At 34.8% G+C, this 19,423-nt stretch overlaps 1 protein-coding gene across 1 annotated transcript in view; it reads left to right on the top strand.

Moving 5' to 3' along the window:
- Window positions 1-620: 620 nt before the first annotated feature.
- The window catches only part of LOC132549516 (E3 ubiquitin-protein ligase TRIP12-like), a 37,613-nt gene continuing 18,810 nt past the window's right edge, over window positions 621-19,423 (top strand). The window contains exons 1-22 of the mRNA XM_060213455.1: window positions 621-733; window positions 1,586-2,312; window positions 2,895-3,112; window positions 3,250-3,452; window positions 4,189-4,263; window positions 6,653-6,748; window positions 9,882-9,967; window positions 10,324-10,521; window positions 10,900-10,992; window positions 11,220-11,381; window positions 12,040-12,162; window positions 12,664-12,775; window positions 13,037-13,101; window positions 13,486-13,535; window positions 14,174-14,330; window positions 14,614-14,776; window positions 15,313-15,485; window positions 16,163-16,269; window positions 16,607-16,725; window positions 17,527-17,803; window positions 18,146-18,315; window positions 18,801-18,967. Of these exons, the coding sequence (XP_060069438.1) occupies window positions 621-733; window positions 1,586-2,312; window positions 2,895-3,112; window positions 3,250-3,452; window positions 4,189-4,263; window positions 6,653-6,748; window positions 9,882-9,967; window positions 10,324-10,521; window positions 10,900-10,992; window positions 11,220-11,381; window positions 12,040-12,162; window positions 12,664-12,775; window positions 13,037-13,101; window positions 13,486-13,535; window positions 14,174-14,330; window positions 14,614-14,776; window positions 15,313-15,485; window positions 16,163-16,269; window positions 16,607-16,725; window positions 17,527-17,803; window positions 18,146-18,315; window positions 18,801-18,967 (3,654 nt within the window). The remainder of the gene's footprint in view (window positions 734-1,585; window positions 2,313-2,894; window positions 3,113-3,249; window positions 3,453-4,188; window positions 4,264-6,652; window positions 6,749-9,881; window positions 9,968-10,323; window positions 10,522-10,899; window positions 10,993-11,219; window positions 11,382-12,039; window positions 12,163-12,663; window positions 12,776-13,036; window positions 13,102-13,485; window positions 13,536-14,173; window positions 14,331-14,613; window positions 14,777-15,312; window positions 15,486-16,162; window positions 16,270-16,606; window positions 16,726-17,526; window positions 17,804-18,145; window positions 18,316-18,800; window positions 18,968-19,423) is intronic.

The raw sequence follows: 19,423 nt of genomic DNA, 5'->3' as shown, positions 1-19,423 counted from the left end.
TCCAGCTGACAAACTGTCATGTATGGTTATGCGTGGTATCCAAATTTGACGTAAAATGTAACAAAATCTTTTCAAATTAAGCTCCAGTGGACAGTTTCAAAAAGAAAGAAAACACATCTCCTTGCTCTATGATGTCTGTGGACCCCTGGATATCAATTAGTAGTTTGACATTTTAAGCTGTATATAATCATAAAAGCCTGTAAAGGCCATTACTATTCATTGAATGAAAATGAACTGAAAATAGAAAGAATCAGTTTCAGTTTTGAGAATGCATTGCTTTAAAATAAAAACCCAGGATCATTACTATGAATGTGAACCAGCAAAGTTCCTGTATAGCAAAGCTTCTGTTTACTTATAGTAAACAAGATTGTGATTCTGAATGTTTCTAACATAGCAAGATATTTTGGTAAAAAGTCATAATGTCGTTTTAGGCTTCAAAAGCTGAAATTTGAAATTCAAAGTCCATTGCAATTTTAAAAAAAAAATTTTATTCTAAAACATCAACAGATACAGATCACATTGTGACATGGAAATTGGAAAAGACCGACATTTCAGGAAAGATTTTTGTGCTGTTTCAGGGTATATTTCATCTGGCATGAGCCAGAGACAGGAGCTCGCCTATGGCCGACCAACCTGAGTTTCAGCCTGGGGGGTCGCATAGACGCAATCAACGACACCAATCTGGGACAGATAACAAACCTCCAGACAATTCAAAGGTTAAAGATCAGGCACAGTAAGTATATTACAGCAAAAGAAGAAATTCTGTCCATGAAGTATACTAAGATGTTACAGAACAAAGGAAAATGTGTCTAAGGGAGCTGAAGGCTAATAGTAGCATACCTTCATGTTGATATTTAGTTAACATTCATAACATTTAAGTTCATGATCAGAGATTAAAATTATAGTAAAACATTCAGTACAGTAGAATATCTATATTGCTGGCCTGTAGATGTAGTTGATGTTAATATTTATTGTTCTAATGGATTTATAGTCCTTTTATCAAGATCTTATGTTTTACTCTACTAAAACTGCCAAATTCTGTATCTATGTATCTTATATGTCCCATGGAAACACCTAACATTACATGTTTGCATTTTGTCCATTTCGACCCAATCTTGCAAGACATTTCAAGTCTTGATATTATTCAGTGTATCAAAAGATTGAAACTTTGTTACAGTCATGAGGGATTTTTTTTTTTTTTTAATTTTCCCCTCCCCCAAATACACTTGCCCTAAGACCCATTGTTACATGGTAGATGGTCACTTGTTTGGAATTGACTGTTTCTCAATCTCTGTCTTTTATTGGTCTTTTTATATGCATATATATGGGTTTCTTTTGTTTTTGTTTTGTTTTTGTACGATTGTGTTTACAATAGCTAAAAGTAACAAGAGATCCTGTATTGATCAATTCATTGCCTGAACAAAAGACAACAATTTAAAATACTTCTATTCAGAATTAATGGTCATCTCCAATTTCCTTTTAAACTTCTAAAATCATAAATAGAAATCTTTAAGAAAACTTGAAAGCAGTCACTTGTTCCTTTATAAGAAGTGTTAAAAGCATATTTCAAAAATATTTTTTGTAGGTTGCCACAGTCTACAACTGAAAAGAAACACAACAGGAAAAGAAGTGCCTCGTGTTCAAAGGATACAGGTCAGCACTGCACTAGTAACAAGTTTATAGCACCCAGCAACAAGGTCACTGTTGCTTGTAACAAGGTCACTGTTCCTAACAAAGTTTCAGTCCCAAGCAGCAAGGTTGCAACCCCAAACAAGGAACTTGACTGGAACGACAGTGCTTCATATAAACCAAGTTCGTCAAAGAAAAAGAAGAAAGCTGCTAAGAAGGAAAAGAGGAAATCAATTTCAGTGTCAGCACATGAAGTAAATGACATAACTGTCTCCCAGGTAGAAGAGAAAGGGAAAAAATCATTCTCAAAAACAATTGCTGGTATTGTTGGGAAAGGTGCAAAACTTATCAACATATCTCAATCATCAGCTATTGAGAAACTACAAAAGGCTGAAACAACAGTAACTAGTAATACCAGCTTATCAAACACAGATCAGTCTGATCCAGAGACATATACAATATCAAAGAACCTGCGGTCCAATTCAAACGCGTCTGTCATTGAAGGCATTCCCTATTACACAACTTTCAACAAGTGGAGTAATAGTAAAAAAGTGTGTACTAAATCTGCCACTGGGAGTTCCATTTCATCACTACATACAGACAGTAACGTGGTGGATATAGAAATCCTAGGGAAATCCTTCTCATCACACAGTGACAGTCCAGCAGAAAGAAGCATTTCACAGGTAGGCACAAAGATCTCATTTGGACTTGTTTTCACAAACTGGATTACATTTTTATGAGAAACATTTCTTCAGTACTTTTGAAATGGTGCCCATGGCAAATGAGTTGATGAAATTTCCAACAGTAAATGGTTAAACTGAAGTGCATGTGCTACTGGAGTAATAAGAGGACGTTTTCTTGATATAATGATAATCATTGTCAATGATAGAAATTCACAATATTTTATTTTGTGACAGTTTTACATCAATTTCTATAAAATACAGATGAAACAGCAACATCCAAGCCCTTTGAACCTAACTTTTAAACAACAACAACTTTTAATTAGCACTGAGTTGGGAATTTTTGTGTTTTCTAAGAAGTATACTGCAAACATACTTAATTTGGCACATCACTTTTTGGTAAATGAAGACAGTGATGATTTCGTATGATTTCTATATAGATAACATTATGCAATTAGTGCAATCACATTTTAGACCGTTTTTCAGTGGGTACAGTATCAAATTGACCAAGATGTGAAGAAACTACTTTAATGTAGTTAATGTTGTGGCAGGGCAAAAATGATCAAGCTTGTTTCGTAATTACAGGTTCAGTCAGGTTCTCAAAGTCCAAGCTTGCAGCCTTCTGTAGCGAAAAAAGCAAAAATTGAAGAATCAAGTAATCGAAGAGGAAAAGGCAGTTCAGCTAGAGAACACAAAGACAGTACCCAGCAATCCCCACCTACTCTTGAAAACCAGTCGCCGGGGCTTGACGGCTTACGGCGGACCAGACGCACAAGGAAAACGGGATCTTGTGCTAGTAGCAGGTGTGTTCGGGTGTCTTAAATTATAATTGCTGGTTTAATTTTGTTCATTTGAGTAGGAATAAGGAAGTTTTGAATGTAACATTAAGTTAACTATGTTGACGACAATTATTTAAATATCAGCTGTTTTGTCATTCAAGTGGTCGACGTTCCTCATCATTGTCCAAGCGCCAAGGAGGCTCAACATCACGCCCAGGACCACCAGGTGGCACTGACAGTGGTACTAGCCACACTAGAGGGACGTCCAAACCACATTCCAGCACAATGTCAGACCCTACAGACAACACTGGAAGTGGCGCTAGACCACGTAACACTGAGGAGGGTGCACAACCTCCGGTGGCAGGTAAGATGATAACACAGTCATACTTTTCATTCCAAATCCATCCTTCACACTGAATGCAGTCTCATGGCAGATCAGAGATCTTACAATAATATTTTGAAAGGGAATTTAACCTTAGATTCAGAAAAAAATAACTTACTCAATACATATTTGTCAAAATGCTGCATGGGTCACTATATTCTAACAATCTGAGAAATTTACATTTCTGTTGTATTGTTGTTTTCTCTTACTTGTCCTCTATCCCTTAATGGGAACTGACAGGACTATAGTTTTGCATTGTGTTCATCCGTACCTCTGTCTATCTGTCCTTTCACTACCTTGTCTGGACTCAGTCTCCGACACAACTAGTTACTGGCACTTCATACTTGGGGAACTGGTTAACTTTGGTGGTGTCGTGTGCCATGCATCAAAAAGTAGGTCTGAGTGTCCTACATTTTCACCCTAGATCTACATAAAAAGGGTTGTTCTGGTTTCTGTCTCTCATATATTGAAAGTAGGTCACTCTGACCTACATTTTGACCTTTGACCTACATGAAAGAAAAATATATCTGGACCCTGTTTCCTACACTGCTAGTCAGTGGAAATTCTTCTTTTTGGCCATGGGTAGGTACTCTTGCAGTGTATTCTTGGTATATAATTCTGTATTTGTTGGGAGACTGTAATTTTCCATATTGTCTTGTATGTTTATTAACAATAATATGTTGTTACTAGAAAGTAAATGTAAGCTCTTGATATTTAGCATCCAGCTCTGGTGGTGCCACTGCAGTAACATCAGAGAGTGAGAGCGAGGAAGCCGACATGGGGAGACTTCAAGGTAAGCTGTTTGTTTCACATTTCTCATGATTCCTCTTATGTCCCAATATTTCCTACAATATTTGTTAAAAATAATTTTCAATTTTGAATTGGTATGTACCTGCAGATACTTTGTATACAAATCAGGCAAAGTTTGGAGGGTATTCTTTTGAACCTTCTTCAAAATGTTTTATTTTGCCCCCAGTTGGTTGCTTCAGTTTGATACTGTATAGATCTGTACACATAACTGTATACACTAACAATTAATATTTGGGTTCAACTTCGCTACTAAGTAATTTTATTGCTTACATATATTCAATTAGCAAGTGTATGCACTTTGGGGGCTGATGGGATGAGCTGAAAGGGGGTTTATTTTTGGTGTTACAATTGTGAAATCTTGAAAGCATGTTCCTAAGCCTTGAGTCCTTGATAATGTTTCCACAAAGTGTTCTATGAAGCAACCTAATAAAAGAGGTTTTCATGAATTAAGCAAAGATTGTACAGGTTATGATATTAATCTAAAGACTTCATAAATTTTGTAACAGTTACTATATGTATGTCAAATGATACCAGTACTGCTGATGTCTTGTTTAATGTTGTATTAAAAATGCTAGTAGAGTTTGCTATTTACAATTTTTTAACTTAAGTTAACCAGGAATGAAAAATTGGTAGAAAAGAATTTCGATATACAATGAGAGTTTTGATCTGTGTACAAAACTGTGTGCCCATCAGACATGTTTGGTAAAAATTTAAATGTGTTTGGTCCAGTAAAAATTAACAGAAATTTTGATAAAACAAAGTAGAAAAAATATTGTGATATGGAATTAATTTTCTTGTCTAGTAATCCATAAGAAAGTTTCACACACTGCGTTGCTGTTCATCTTTACAACAATATTTCTTCGGCAGGGACGGAAAGTCTCTCTGTCAATCACTTTTCAGGTTACTCTGCCATTAGTCATGCATCTTTTCTTAATAATCTGAGAAAATTGTGAACATTTGCCAAGTTACCATGTTTTATGTGTATATCGCATTACTTCATGATTTGAGAATGTAGAAATATTAGTGTTCTAACACTTGGTGATATTAATGTTTAGCTTGTGGGGCTCAAGAACAGTATGAACTGATACTGTAATACCATACAGTGCTCAGCGTCTTTCACCGCAAACTTTATTTTAAAAGATTGTGTTGTAGTGGAATTTTTCGCTTTGATTGTTCATTTGATTAAGGAATGTTGAAATGTGAATGGTGTGACAAAAGGGTTATGGGCTCAAAATAGGAAATAAATGTTTATTATTAAAAAGACAATTGAGTGTGGATAAGGGTGTCTGAGAACACAGCATCTCCAGATCAATGAATGAAAACTATAAGGCTCTTCATAAGAGCAGATGGACTGAGTTCTTCATGGGAAATGAGATACAAACATTTAATTTTTCTGCTCAAATATATTATTGCAAACTGTAAAATGAAGAAAGAGAAAAGATCATGTCTTTTGTCAAATCTTTATCAATCTGACCACAGATTTACAAAATATTTGTTGGTGTCTTTCATACATGTTGATATTTTTTTTCTGCATCTCAATTTACATCTGGGTGTTTTACGGAATTTTAAACTGATGTTTTATGTTGCAAAGAATGTTTTTTTTCAAGTTTGAAATAATTCTTTATCTAAGTTGGAGATGTCTGCTGTTTGGAAATACAGTTTCATCAAAATCCAAAATACGTACCATCTTCTAGGAAAGTAGGTTTGAGTCATTATTTACGGTGTATATCTGGGATATTTTAAGAAATAAGTATTGTAATATAGGCCTAAATTACATACATCTAAACATTTGTGATTTTGATGCACTGATTTGTTTTATTCCAATTTCAAAGCAGCCAGGACCATAAAGAAAATGAGTTTAAAGTACAAACGTACTAAGCTACCATCTGAAGGTATGGTCATCCTGGCACTCCAGCACTGTTATTATGACTTTTGCCTTATCTTCACACATTGTGTGGTCTAGTGCTATGTCAGATCTTCTCAGGATTTCTTTCAAGATTTAGAGTTGATATTGATCAAGATTCAGGTTGGATTGAAACAACGATATAGTGTTTCTTAACATTTTTTTTTCTTTTTTTACTTAATATGCACTTATGAATACAGTGGAACCTTGTTATATGTTACAGTCTTGTTATCTGAAAAACTAGGCAGATGCCAAGAATTTATAATAAGAAAAGGTTTAGGGAAAAGTCTTCAAAACTTTCCAGCTTACCAGGTAATGTGGGCAAGGTAAATCTGACAATGTTCCACAGTAAATACTAACCAAGTGACTTTAGCACTAGGCTTGGATGTTGTGGAGGTACTTTTGTGTGAGCTTTAGTGAATTTATTTACGGCTTTGTGTTTACGTTGATTTTGTTTGTTTGGTTCCAGCGCTTCTTGAGGCCCGCGGCCTTCCCTCCCAGCTGTTTGGGGCACTTGGTCCCAGAATGCACCAGCTCCTGCACAGGACAATGGGAGGAGGCAACAGTGAGTGGCCTCTTCTTCTTATTTAAGGTTTATTGAAGCTAGGCCCAGAAGTACTGAGTTCTTTATATCTTAAAAAATCTCAAACTAAATTAAAAAGAAATTGTATTTCTATGTTTGAATCCTTAAATAAAGTTGTTCAACTCTTGAACATGGTTTCTTACGAAATGAAACAAAATTTCCAGGAACGTTTTTTTGGTATCGTACAGCTGGGTCCCGTTTATTCATTTAACTTTTTAAAACTTTATTGATAAGATTATTATAACCGCTCTTGTACTACCGAAGGAGACTACAGTATCACACTATTTCCATCAACCTGTAAGCCACTTTATCCTTGGTTAAGTTTTTTTCACCTACAACTGCAAATTGCATGCCATTCCCTTATTTTGTGGGATAGATGATTGAAGTATACGGAAATCTGATGTTGGGCCTCTCACCTCCTATGATTATTGACCTTTTTTGTCTGTGGAACACTTTATGCTGTTATCTTATTAACTTTGTCACCTAAAATTTGTATATTTGGTATGTGCTCAAATCCTTTTGGATTTGTTGGTATGTGTGGAAATCAGGTTTGGTTTATGAATTGGATTTAGGTCTTTTTCTATATATAAAAAGTAAATTTTAAAACTTAGTAGTCAGCCAGTACATGTACATTTGGGGTATGGATACTCTACTTGAAAGGATAGTTCTACAAGAAGAATACATTCAGTTACAATTTGTATGTATTATGACCCTTATATTGATAGTAAAATCAGCATTTTCATGTATAGAGGCCATGGGGTTCAAACGCTTTCAAGCTCTCCAGACAGATCAAAGGACCTTCATTATCTACATTATATTTTAGGTACAGGGCTTTTTTTAGGCCAGTAATGGGTCACATTTCCAGGGGGGAGCCTTGAGGTATTTTGTTTCATTTAAAATAGAATTCTCAACTTGTTTATGTATTTACTATACTAATAGTGTTGATTTCAGACAGTTAATTCACAAGCATTATATATACGTCTGAAATATTTCATAATTGAAGTACAATATGTATTATGAGTTCTAATATTTTTTTTTCTGAAAGTATTCTTCAATATATAAATTTTTCCTTGTCAGTTTGTATTTTAACAGTTAACATATAGTTTAATATTAATGAAATTTTAACTACTAATTTCTCTTTCATTTCAACCAAACTGAATCTTGGCAATTACCAGTAACTGCGGGTAAATACTTCAAAATTATGTTCACAGGGAGATGCTACAGCAATGGTACATGTAGCATGATTCAGACATAGGTAGTAACATTTTGGGATATGTGGGGAATCAATTTTGAAAATTGTTTTGTAAAATAAGAAGTTAATATTCTTAAACATTTTGTAATCACCCTTTCTTTTACATGATATGTCATAAATATAGGCGTAAGAAATGTTACAGGAAAATCTCCCAGTTTAAATGTGATTTACATTCTCTTTATGCAGTTGTGATTAATCTTTTTGGAATCTTTATCATTTCCTCTGTCACATGTTTCCTGGAATCAAATTCATTATTGCATTCTGCAGTTTTTGATCTCTATTTTTGCTTTCCTTTCATGCTTTTTGTCCCTTGCTTTTCTGAGAATGTATACACCTTTCAGACTGTAATTTGTTACAAATGTATGCATCCTTCAGAATATGAATTGACGCAGAGAGATGAATTTAGATTATAACACTATTTATACTTCCCTCTTGGCCAACTTTAGGATTTAGATCTAAATGTATGGAATTTGATATAAGAATCTTAATACAGTCATTCTGATTTTACAGTTGAAATTTTGTCAAGAATACACTGTAGAATATTAATTTTGAATTTCTGATCAATTATTTGTGTTGTATCACTTGTCCTGAATGCCTGGTTTCCTTTTGAAGATTTTTGGTTTATTCAAAATGCGTTCATTGATTGCATATATTTGCCTGTATGAAGGAAACGGTTTTCTTAGCATTTACATCAAATTTTAAATATAGTTTATGCATATAAATATAGTAAATATTTCTATATATTTATGTATAGGAAATTCATTTCAATTTGTGACTCTTTCATCAAACATTGAATCAATATCAGTTTGAAAGGTTTTTAGTTCATAATTTACAGTGATTCTATATTGTACCTTGTATATCACTATAAAACACATGTAAAGTACCAACTGGCTGTGAGGGAGAATTACTTTACAGCTCACTCAGTAGCGTGTTGGACTATATAACAAAGTAATTAACCAGTGACAAATATTTAACGAGATCAAGATTCTGGGTACACTTATGATGATCATTCATGGTACAAATGTTGATGGGTTTTTATGAAGTTTGATTGGAGGAGGTGGTTGGAGGCATGGAGTGTTAACATATATCTTTCTGTTGTTGTCTGTATTTACATCTATGTTGAGAACCTAACCTCTCAATAATTTTGGTTCATTTATCTCATAATATCTTAACATGAAGTTCTACGCCTTAGTGTGTGAAGGTGATTGTTAGTCATGAGTCAAGGGTCAAAGGCCACAACATCATTCGTTTGAGGTTTGGTATCGATGTCTTACTGACGTACTTATTCGTTCATGATAGCTTTGAAAGTGTTTGACCCCAAAAAAGTGACACGCTGTAATGCAATATCAACTTCAATGTAATAAATTATATAGTTTTTAGGTAGGTTGAGGTCCTACATAGCACTCGTATAGCACTGTAGTAGCCAGTTTTGTTCATGTAAGATGATATACACTCTGAATTTTTTTTGTATCAGATTCCTAGAGATTTTGAAAGCCTAGACTGACAATTGTAGATATACCATCTAATCTGTTATTGTAGATCGTCATTCTTTGTGTTTCTTTATTTCCTGATTATAATAATTTTGACATTTCATTTTGATATTAAAACTAAAAAACGGGACCTGGGCTTTTGCTACTACAAATAATTGAATGTACAGGCATGCATGCTATAAATATAATCGGAGGAAGACATCTAGGACACATTGGTCCTTAAAGAAGCTAGTTCTAACCTGTGACAGCAACCATGTGAAATGTTTTTAGTAAAGTGGTATATATTGTGTAATGCAAACATTTAATTTTGCTGTGTTTATTGGAAATTACGAGAAAAATATACATTGATTTATGATGAAATCTGTTTCTACAGTCAGTAAAGCTCAGCAGTTGATACAAGGCCTACAGTCTACAGGAAACGAGGACCAGCAGCTCACATCTGCTATTGAAATGTGCCAGGTAACTGATTTCTCACTAACAACATTACTATCCTCATCACATGTCATTCCTTTGGTTGAGTAAAGAAACTTTAAAAGCCTACTCCATTTTGTAAATGCGAAATCATTCTAAACTGAAAAAAGTTCATTAATGTTTGACTTGCACACCTTCGGTAGTTAAATCTGTTTTGATGAGAACTATTTGTACACCATTTGTACCAAGGATCTGGTTGTCAAGGACAAGATAAGTTGTGAATGATGATACAATTATTTACTGTAAAAGGCAAATGTTTCATTGATTTGATATATTTGTTGTACAATATACTTCAATGGGTTAAGATATTTATTGATGAAATAATATGACATTATCTCAAATAGTTACTTGTGATGGGAAATGAAGACACTCTAGCAGGCTTCCCAGTAAAACAGGCCGTGCCAGCCCTCATCACACTTCTACAGATGGAGCACAATTTTGACATGATGAACCATGCCTGTCGTGCCCTTACCTACATGATGGAAGCTCTACCTCGGTCCTCTGCGGTGGTTGTCGATGCTGTGCCAGTCTTCCTGGAAAAGGTACTTGGCATTATTAAATTGAAAGAAACATCACTAACCATGATGATGATGTACCTAGGTACAGAATTTTCACTTGTTTATAGTCCACTTGATTCTCTTGGATATTTTGTCATTTTTTCACCAAATCGATGATGGAAATATCCAAAGTCAAAATTATTTTGAGATATTTTGCCTCTAAAAGAAGACAGTCTTTTTTCTAGTCTTCCACATAATGGAGTTCTTTGTAAAAAAAAAAGAAAAAATGGAACAAATTTTTCAATAAGGATACGTCAATATCCCTGAAAATTAATCTTTATTAACTACTTGTAAATAAAAGCGTATATTTTTAAGATGATAAGTGTCCATCTTTAGATGAAAGTTTTCTGTATTATTCAACAGTTACGAGCTATCCAGTGTATGGATGTAGCAGAACAGTCATTGACGGCGTTGGAAATGTTGTCACGAAGACACAGCAAAGCAATCCTGCAGGCTGTAAGTTATAATGTGTTTAGTTGGTAGGGAATATCATTATGGTTGTCAATGTCAAAAGCTCTCAAAACTGTAGCACACTTCACCAATATAAGACAATTTGATGTTTGTAAAAAATCTGGAATGCAGAGTGAAAGAGCTATTGATTTTTTCATTGCAAGAAGAGATTTTATGATCTGAACACCTTCATGTTTTCTGATATAAGAGATTTTACCATTTTCCTACCACAGGGAGGTATATCAGCTTGTCTGACATTTCTGGACTTCTTCAGCATGTCGGCACAAAGGAGTGCTTTGTCCATTACTGCGAATTGTGTACAGAACCTCAGTCCTGAAGAGTTCCACCTTATCAGGGAATCTTTTGCTTTGCTCAGTGCTCGTCTTACCCATCAGGTAAGTACCCAACAGGTCCTGTTATGTAGACTGTTTCACAGAGATCTCCTTAAAGTGGTCCCCTTTTATGGCCATTAATGTATAATTTATTCCTCAATCTCAAGTTAACAGATCTTTACTGGTATTTTCAAACAGAATTTGAAGGTGTATGGTACTTCAAAACTTCTACTGAAATTTTGCAGTAATTACTGTGTCTTTCCATATGTCTGTTTTTCAAGCCTGCTAGAAGAACATTTGAATTCTAATTAATGTTTATCATGGAGGATAATATATAGACAGGCACAAGGTTCTTAAAGGCCTCTTTTTCATGCCCCACCCATTTATTTGTTGGATATATCATTTCCCTTGCCTGTCCATCCTATTGCTTTTGATATGGAATAAATTTTAAGAACCTCTGGGGTCCGTTCCATTAAAACATCTATATGACCCCAGGAATAAAAGATAAATTTCTTACATCAATGTTTCGATCGCTTGCCAGACACTTCATTTCAGGGATAACAATAATTCTGTCTGTTTATGCTTACTTGGATGTTTTATTAAGTGTACTCACAAAATCAAAATAAAAGTTGCATGAAAATGAATGATTTCACAGTACTTAAGTTCCAATTTTTTTAAGACATAGAAGTAAAAATTAGGCATAATTTTGACTTTTTTTTAGGATAAGAAGTCGGTTGAAAGCTGTTGTTTGTGTTTCTCCCGTTTGGTGGACAATTTTCAAGGCGATCAGAGGATTCTGAAGGAGATAGCAGTACATGGACTTCTTACCAATATACAACAACTGGTAGGTGTTGTTGATCAGATAGAGAAGGCTTTCTCTTGTCCTGTTATCCGCCTAATATTTATCAAACTATTGGGTCTTGTTTCCTTCACCTTTACTAGTACAAGGTTTAAACTTATAACTGCAGGTAGGAATTGGCATCATACTCTGTAAATATGAAATCTAATTTCTCCATCGTTGAATCAAAATTAACAAAGTTTTGGATAGATTTCTATGCAATGGACAGTAACTCATTATAGTTTTACAGCAGGCTGTGGGTGTTAGTTTGACATCTTGAATAGAAAAATGATGTCTTATTCCACAAAAGCTGGGTAGGACTAGATAGACTTGACTGTATCTTGTTATAGAATTGCTTATCAGGATTGATTCTGACAACCTCAACAGTTGACTTTCATTGGGAGATTTATCAAATTATAACCTTTCTGACAGTGTGAGGTATAACGTTTAAATCTGCTACAAATTTCGGTTTATGATTCTGAAAATTGGTTACTGTGATTTTGATAGTTGGTAGTCAGCCCACCAGTGGTTAGTACGGGAACGTTTGTGATGGTTGTACGTATGCTGTCCGTTATGTGTGCCAGCTGTCCTGACCTGGCTGTCCTCCTTCTCAAACAAAGTAAGTGTTATTTATATACATTCTTTGCTCCATTTATTGTAAAAGGTAATTTACCACTTGTTAGGTTAGAAAATCTCATCATTGGAGATAAACATATCTCCCTTGTTTGTCGATTTTCCCAGCATAGGTCTAATTTTAGAAATAAGCATCTCCGCCTCCTCCTCTGATATCTTTTATCTTAAATGCAGATTTTACAGGAGAGCTAGAAAAATCAAATACCAAAGGGATGAAGTTTTTTGTATGTCCTTGGTTTTATTTCAGAAATAGCAGATACCCTGTGTTATCTCCTAGTGGGAACTTCTGAACAAGCCAGTCCAAATATAGAGGTGAGATATGATTGGACGTCTTTAAATAGAAAGAAAACTACAGAAAATACCATTTAGAAAAAAAGAGAAAAAACTACAGAAAATACTATGTAGAAAAAAGTTACTGGTCTCATATTTAATATGTAGATACATAAAAAAATCTGTACTTGTTTTATTGTGAATTAAACCTTTGTCAGATGTAACTGTGCTGACAAATTTTTAACCACCTTGAACTGAAAGTACTAATATATTTCTGGTTCCTAATGTTTAAATATTGCAATCAATTGGATGAAAATTAAATGCTTTGCTATATTTCAATAAATGTGTTTCTGAAATGTACCTCACCATAACAGATTTGAAATTTGATGGTAACTAACAAGGGCCAATTGGATAATTTCTTTGTAGCTTGTATCCAGAACACCTCAGGAGCTATATGAGATAGTGTGTCTTATTGGGTAAGTGGGTAACTTAATTAAGTTCGATGTAATTCTAAGACTGCAGCAATAATACTTGCTTTGATTTGTGATGAAAGACTGAGGATATGAGGTGGGTACATAATTGTTATACCTTGGAAAATCAGATGATATTAAAGGATAAGAACTGTTAGATGTAAAGGAAGGCGAAAAATATAGCTGTATAGGAAGGTGATATTAAAGGGTTGGAAATGAAGATGTAGAGGAAGGTGATAATAAAGGGAGGGCAATATAGATGTAAAGGAATGTGATATTAAAGGAAGGGAAATGTAGATATAGAGGAAGCTGATATTTAGGAATGGGAAATGTAGATGCAAAGAAATGTGATATTAAAGGGAGTAAATTTATGAAAAGGAAAGTGATATTAAAGGGAGGGAAACGAAGATGTAAAGGAAGATTGCTTTAAAGGGAGGGAAATAAAGATGCAAAGGAAAGTTATATTAAAGAGAGGGAAATGTAGATATAGAGAAAGGTGATATTAAAGGGTTGGAAATGTTAATACAGCTTGGATGTATCACTGTAAACCTGTTTTGAGTCATGAAGAGGAAAACCACAAATTATGTGTAATTGCCACTTATTAAAAACAATTAAATCATGGCTTATTTCTTAATGTTCATTAGCGAGCTGATGCCCAAGCTGCCAACAGATGGAATATTTTCTATTGATACAATGCTGCGTAAGGGGTCCACAGGTCAACTGGAGGCCATCACCTGGCAATGGAGAGATGACCGTGGTATCTGGCACCCTTATACACCTATTGACAGCAAGATTGTGGAGGTGAGTCACTGTACAACAGGCAGTATTTGACAAAATCTTAATCTGTCTGCGATGATAATTTATATTTTTTTGTTCAGAAATTAATCTTGAGTCATCCAATGTTATTTTCATCTCAAAATGATTCAAAAAAATTAAAAAGAAGGCTTGTTCTTTAATACTGTCTCCAAAGTTGTCTGTTAACAAATGATTTGGTGTTGTCTATGACAAGACGTGACTTTTATCTGTGGTTTATTAACTATTTACCTCCAGACCGTATAAACGTAAGATGTGTTTCCGTTACTAGGCTGCCCACCTGGCCAGTGAGGATGAGGTTAGTCTTTCCACTATGGGGCGAGCCTACACACTGGACTTTAATTCTATGCAACAGATTAATGAGGATACAGGCACAGCACGGCCAGTTCAGAGGAAGGTTAATCCTTTTGTACCTGGTGCACCACAGGCCTCTGGTAAGTCTTCTTACTTCTAAACTGATATTTTAACTTTGACTTAGTGTTAGAAAATTTACTTACTTTTAGTAAATGATCAGGCTGAAAGCTTTAGAACATTTACTTACTTTTAGTAAATGATAAGGCTGAAAGCTAACTTGTCAAAAAAATCTGTTGGCAAAGTAATAACATTGTAAAGGATTGATATAAGGACAAATAGACTTGCTTAAAGTAGGTGACATATTCATTGGGTGTGGTACCTTTTCATGTACAAAATTGAAGGTTAAAAGATTTGTGAAAATTTATTTTTGTATAAGGCATTATGACATTGCTGTTATCTTGCCTGAATGAATGGTCTGTAATTTGCCTATGCTGATAAATGAGCCCACATATTCCTTTTGCTTTTCAGTATAATTACTACCAACAAATGACATTTCATGCTCCATTTACAAGCCCATCATCTTGACCTGGAGTCAGATGTGATTTTTCAGCACCTCTGCCCTTATTGCATTGTATTAATTTAGGTTTTTCTGATTTACCGTATTTTACATTTTAAGCCACATCCCTGACATCCTCATCATCGTCTGCATCGTCAGTATCTTCCCTTGCGTCTGACCCAAATATTGAACGATGTGACTCACGAGCGGAGATCCTTAAAGAAGACATGGCTCTGGCCTCAGCTTTCATTCAGACACTATTCGCTGTTCTGTATGAGGTATACAGCTCTTCAGTAAGTATATACGATGACAACCTGCCTTCTTTCAGATCTGTTCATCTTTATATCTCCTGGTATGTATACACCAATATCTGCTCTTCCCATCTCCACAACAAATTTGTTTTAACTTCTGAGTACCATTTGTGCACAAAAATCACTTAAAGAAAACCTGTTCTTTCACTTAGATGTTTTCAAAATTGTTACCTTGACAACACATGAGGATTCAAGGTAGCAACACAATGAGGATTCAGATGTGTCAGAATTGGAATTTGCCGATTTGATTTCAAGTTTGAAACTTGTCAGCTGCCATTTATTTGCCAAATTACATTACATTACATTTATTATTATGAGACCACATCCAAGGAGTTCAATTTAAAGAATTAAATTATATAACATTTTGCAAAACAAGGTTACAAGATTACATTGTCAGAGTACTGACATTTGTCGATGAGACAATACCCGGCATAGGTAGAGTCAAAGAAACAGAAAACCTGTCAACCATCCAACAAAGTTGCTCACATTCACTGCACATAACCTAACCTAGAATTAAGAAGTGTTGATGAAGAGATGTAGGCCAGCCATTGTATTATTAATGGTGTCCATATATGGCAGATGATTTAGACCATCTTAATACTATAGGGCCAAAATATGAAAATGATGAAAAGTGTATCATGTAAATATTGTGTTGACAGGCTGGGCCTACTGTGAGACATAAATGTCTACAGACATTACTGAGAATGATCTTTTATGCGGATGCTGACTTACTTAAAGAAATCCTGAAAACACAACCTGTCTCAAGGTAAATATTATAAAAATTCAAGATAAAGCATTTACCTTTTATCAGTATATTTAATCTAGGAATTAAGTTATCGTAAACTGTCTTAAAACATCATTAACTATATAGAGTGAAATTGTACTTGTAATTTGATCACTTGGCAGTAGTCAATGCATTTTTTTGTGCCATCACCGTTCTATGAGAGAGAAAACTTATCACAGATGTCAATAAGGGGAATGCGTTGAACTTTTGACAGAATTTTTCTGTCGATAGAAAAACATGATTCATTTCTTACATTTTGATGTTTCATTTAGTTTTGTATGTCAGTGTGATAATGATTTGATCTTTCATTTCCTTGTAGCCACATAGCAGCCATGATGGCATCCCAGGACCTGAAGGTGGTGGTTGGAGCTATTCAGATGGCCGACATCCTCATGCAGAAGTTGGCTGACATCTTCAGTGTATTTTTCAGAAGAGAAGGTAACATTTTTGTTAAGTGAAATAACGCTGTATCTGTTAGGAAAACATGCATGATTTTTAACTTAATGAGAAGGAATCAAAATAAGTGGGTAAATAGAATGATATTCATTGTACCCTCTCATTGATGTTTGTAGAGGATATTTGTATAGGCTCTGTATGGTTATAAAGAACTGTGTTGATCTTAAAAATTATCAGTTTCTTTGAAACTGGAAATTTTACAATCAGGTTATTTTATAGAATGCATTGAACACATGCGGAATTTGATCTACATTCTTCAGTAACTGAGTTCAGAATCTGATTGAGATGAATTTGTACAGCCTAAATCTTCAAAAAGATGAGAGATTCGACCAAGATTGTTCTTTAAATTATGTCACCATAGAATATGCTACACTGCTATGTGGTGTGGAGATCCGGATATCGTTGACGGTGATTCTATGTTGAAACTAACACCACGAAGTAGAAGTTCTTATACCATGCATGTATTTGTATTGATGATGAAATGACTGTGTTCAAAGGACACAACTTATATTTTGAATATGAGTTTACCATAACTTTTATGAAATTAACTTATAGTTAGGCTTTCAAAACTCCCAACTATCATTGAATATATAACTTAAAGCAGATGACCTCTTCTTTGATAGTTGGAAAGTATTGCAATAAAATATCCTGTGAAGATCTTAGACATTTAGTTAGAAGTTTGTCACTGTCTGTCTGCCTGCTATATAAAGTGGATAAATCTGTTATTCACAGCCTCAACAATTTTAAGCACAACATTGATTTTATATGCTGTTCAATTTTTAGGTGTGATGCACCAAATAAAGAAGTTAGCCGAGTCGGATCCCATGGCTGTGTCACCAGTGAAGCCACCCTGCCCTCCAGAGAACCACCCCTCAGGGGCGGGTTCAGTCTCTAGTTCGCTTAGTAGTTTGAGCAGTTCCAGCACAATGGAGTCAAGTAGCAGTATATCTCAAAGCTCTGAATCCTTAGGGGGGCGGGATGCTGGTCTTGGGTCGCACGAACTGGGAGGGGCCTCCATCCCCACCCCTGGAGATGAACAATGCAGTAGTCCAACACAAATGTAAGTAAAACCTCATCGTTCTATCATAGAAAACGCCTCTAAATCTTATTCATTCAGGATATAAAATGACTTTCGATAAATCAATGAAAATATTTGCACTAGCATAACCATGGTATATCAAGCACAGATGAGAAATATCTAGCTAAGATGGTGATTGTAGATTATCAGAGTGACTCTGATTGGTCCTTATAGTCCATGAAAATGATGAAGCTTAGTGATGATTAATTGATATATATGTAAATATATGTAACTGACTGTATATATTCCTTTAATTTGTTTTGTGATTGTTTAATTAAAAAAGTTGAAGTAAATATTTTGATGTACAACATGTTCTTAACTTAGGCGGCTTAGTGATGTGCTAAAAAGAAAGAAACCTCCAAAGAGGTCCCTGGGACGTAAGGGACGTAACTCTGCTGAGGAACTACCTACAGATCTGGCTACAAAGACCACTACCCCTACATCAAGTCGCGGCTCTAGTAGGACGAAAGCTGCCAGTAATTTCATTTTCAAAAGTATTTGCATTTACAATTTTTCAGTTACGATATGTGGCTTCCAAGAAGTCTTGTAGTTGTAAAGTAATTGAGGTTTGGTTTTGGAAATAATTTGAAAACATAAGATTAATTGGTTGTATGGGCATAGCCAAGCATTCAGGCGATATATGTTACCTTTTGAACATTTATAGAAAATGTATATGGTGGCTTGTTCAGCCATCCATTCAGGAGAATTTTTTTCGAAACTGATGCAGAAACTATGCAACCATTTTATTTGGAAATTAGAAACAGTATGTTGTCCTGCATTGTGTTGACAGGTCAAATACATTGTAATATTTCATGTTTTTTGAGCTTGTGAATAATAATTGTTTTACCTTGTCTTGTAATCACATTAATTTGTTTTTGAAAAATATAATAAAAAAAAGCCTATTCATAATATGAAAGTATGTTCATTTTCACAAAATAATTAAAGTCAGTTAATATGATTGATTTTCTGTTTTTCAAAGGCAAGGAAGCAAAGTCCAGTGGGGCAAGTTCAAAAATGTCCTTCCTACCAAGTCTGAATCCTCGCAGCTGGGGCAAGAGTTCCAACAGTTCTGATCGACCTTCATTACCCAAGGGTAGCCTAGCAAAGGCTGGACAACCAAGAGTACTCGCTAATCTCTCACGAAATGTATGTTTATTACCCGTTCACTTAATACTAGTGGGGGGAACATTCTCTTTTGAATGTTATCTGTCAAGGTTAAAGGTGAAAGGTCATACTTATTCATTTTAAAATTGAAAAGTTTGTGTACAAGATGTGTTGTAAACCAACCTTCCAACTCTTATTAGTTTATATGGCATTGCACACTCCAGCACAGGAAAAAGATTGTGGTAGTCATTTGTTAAAATCAAAGGCTCAGAGGTCACTTAAGAATTTTTCAAGGAGTATTCACATAAACTGTTTTCTGATTATGGGGGATTGTAGTAAGTGTGAGTCCCTGCTCACTTTGGAACAGTCTTGTATGACATTTAAATAGTGTCGTACTGAGTTCTTTAACCTTTCAGTCTTATTGTCACTTAATGTGAAGATAATACTAGTGAAACATCTTGCATTTCTGCAAATGAAACATACTTCTTTACTCAAGGA

Source organism: Ylistrum balloti, unplaced genomic scaffold (genome assembly GCF_031769215.1).
Source record: "Ylistrum balloti isolate Yb309-2 unplaced genomic scaffold, AGI_CSIRO_Ybal_v1 Utg370064, whole genome shotgun sequence".
Taxonomy (NCBI): Eukaryota; Metazoa; Mollusca; class Bivalvia; order Pectinida; family Pectinidae; genus Ylistrum; species Ylistrum balloti.
This window is presented reverse-complemented; position numbering and strand designations above follow the sequence as displayed.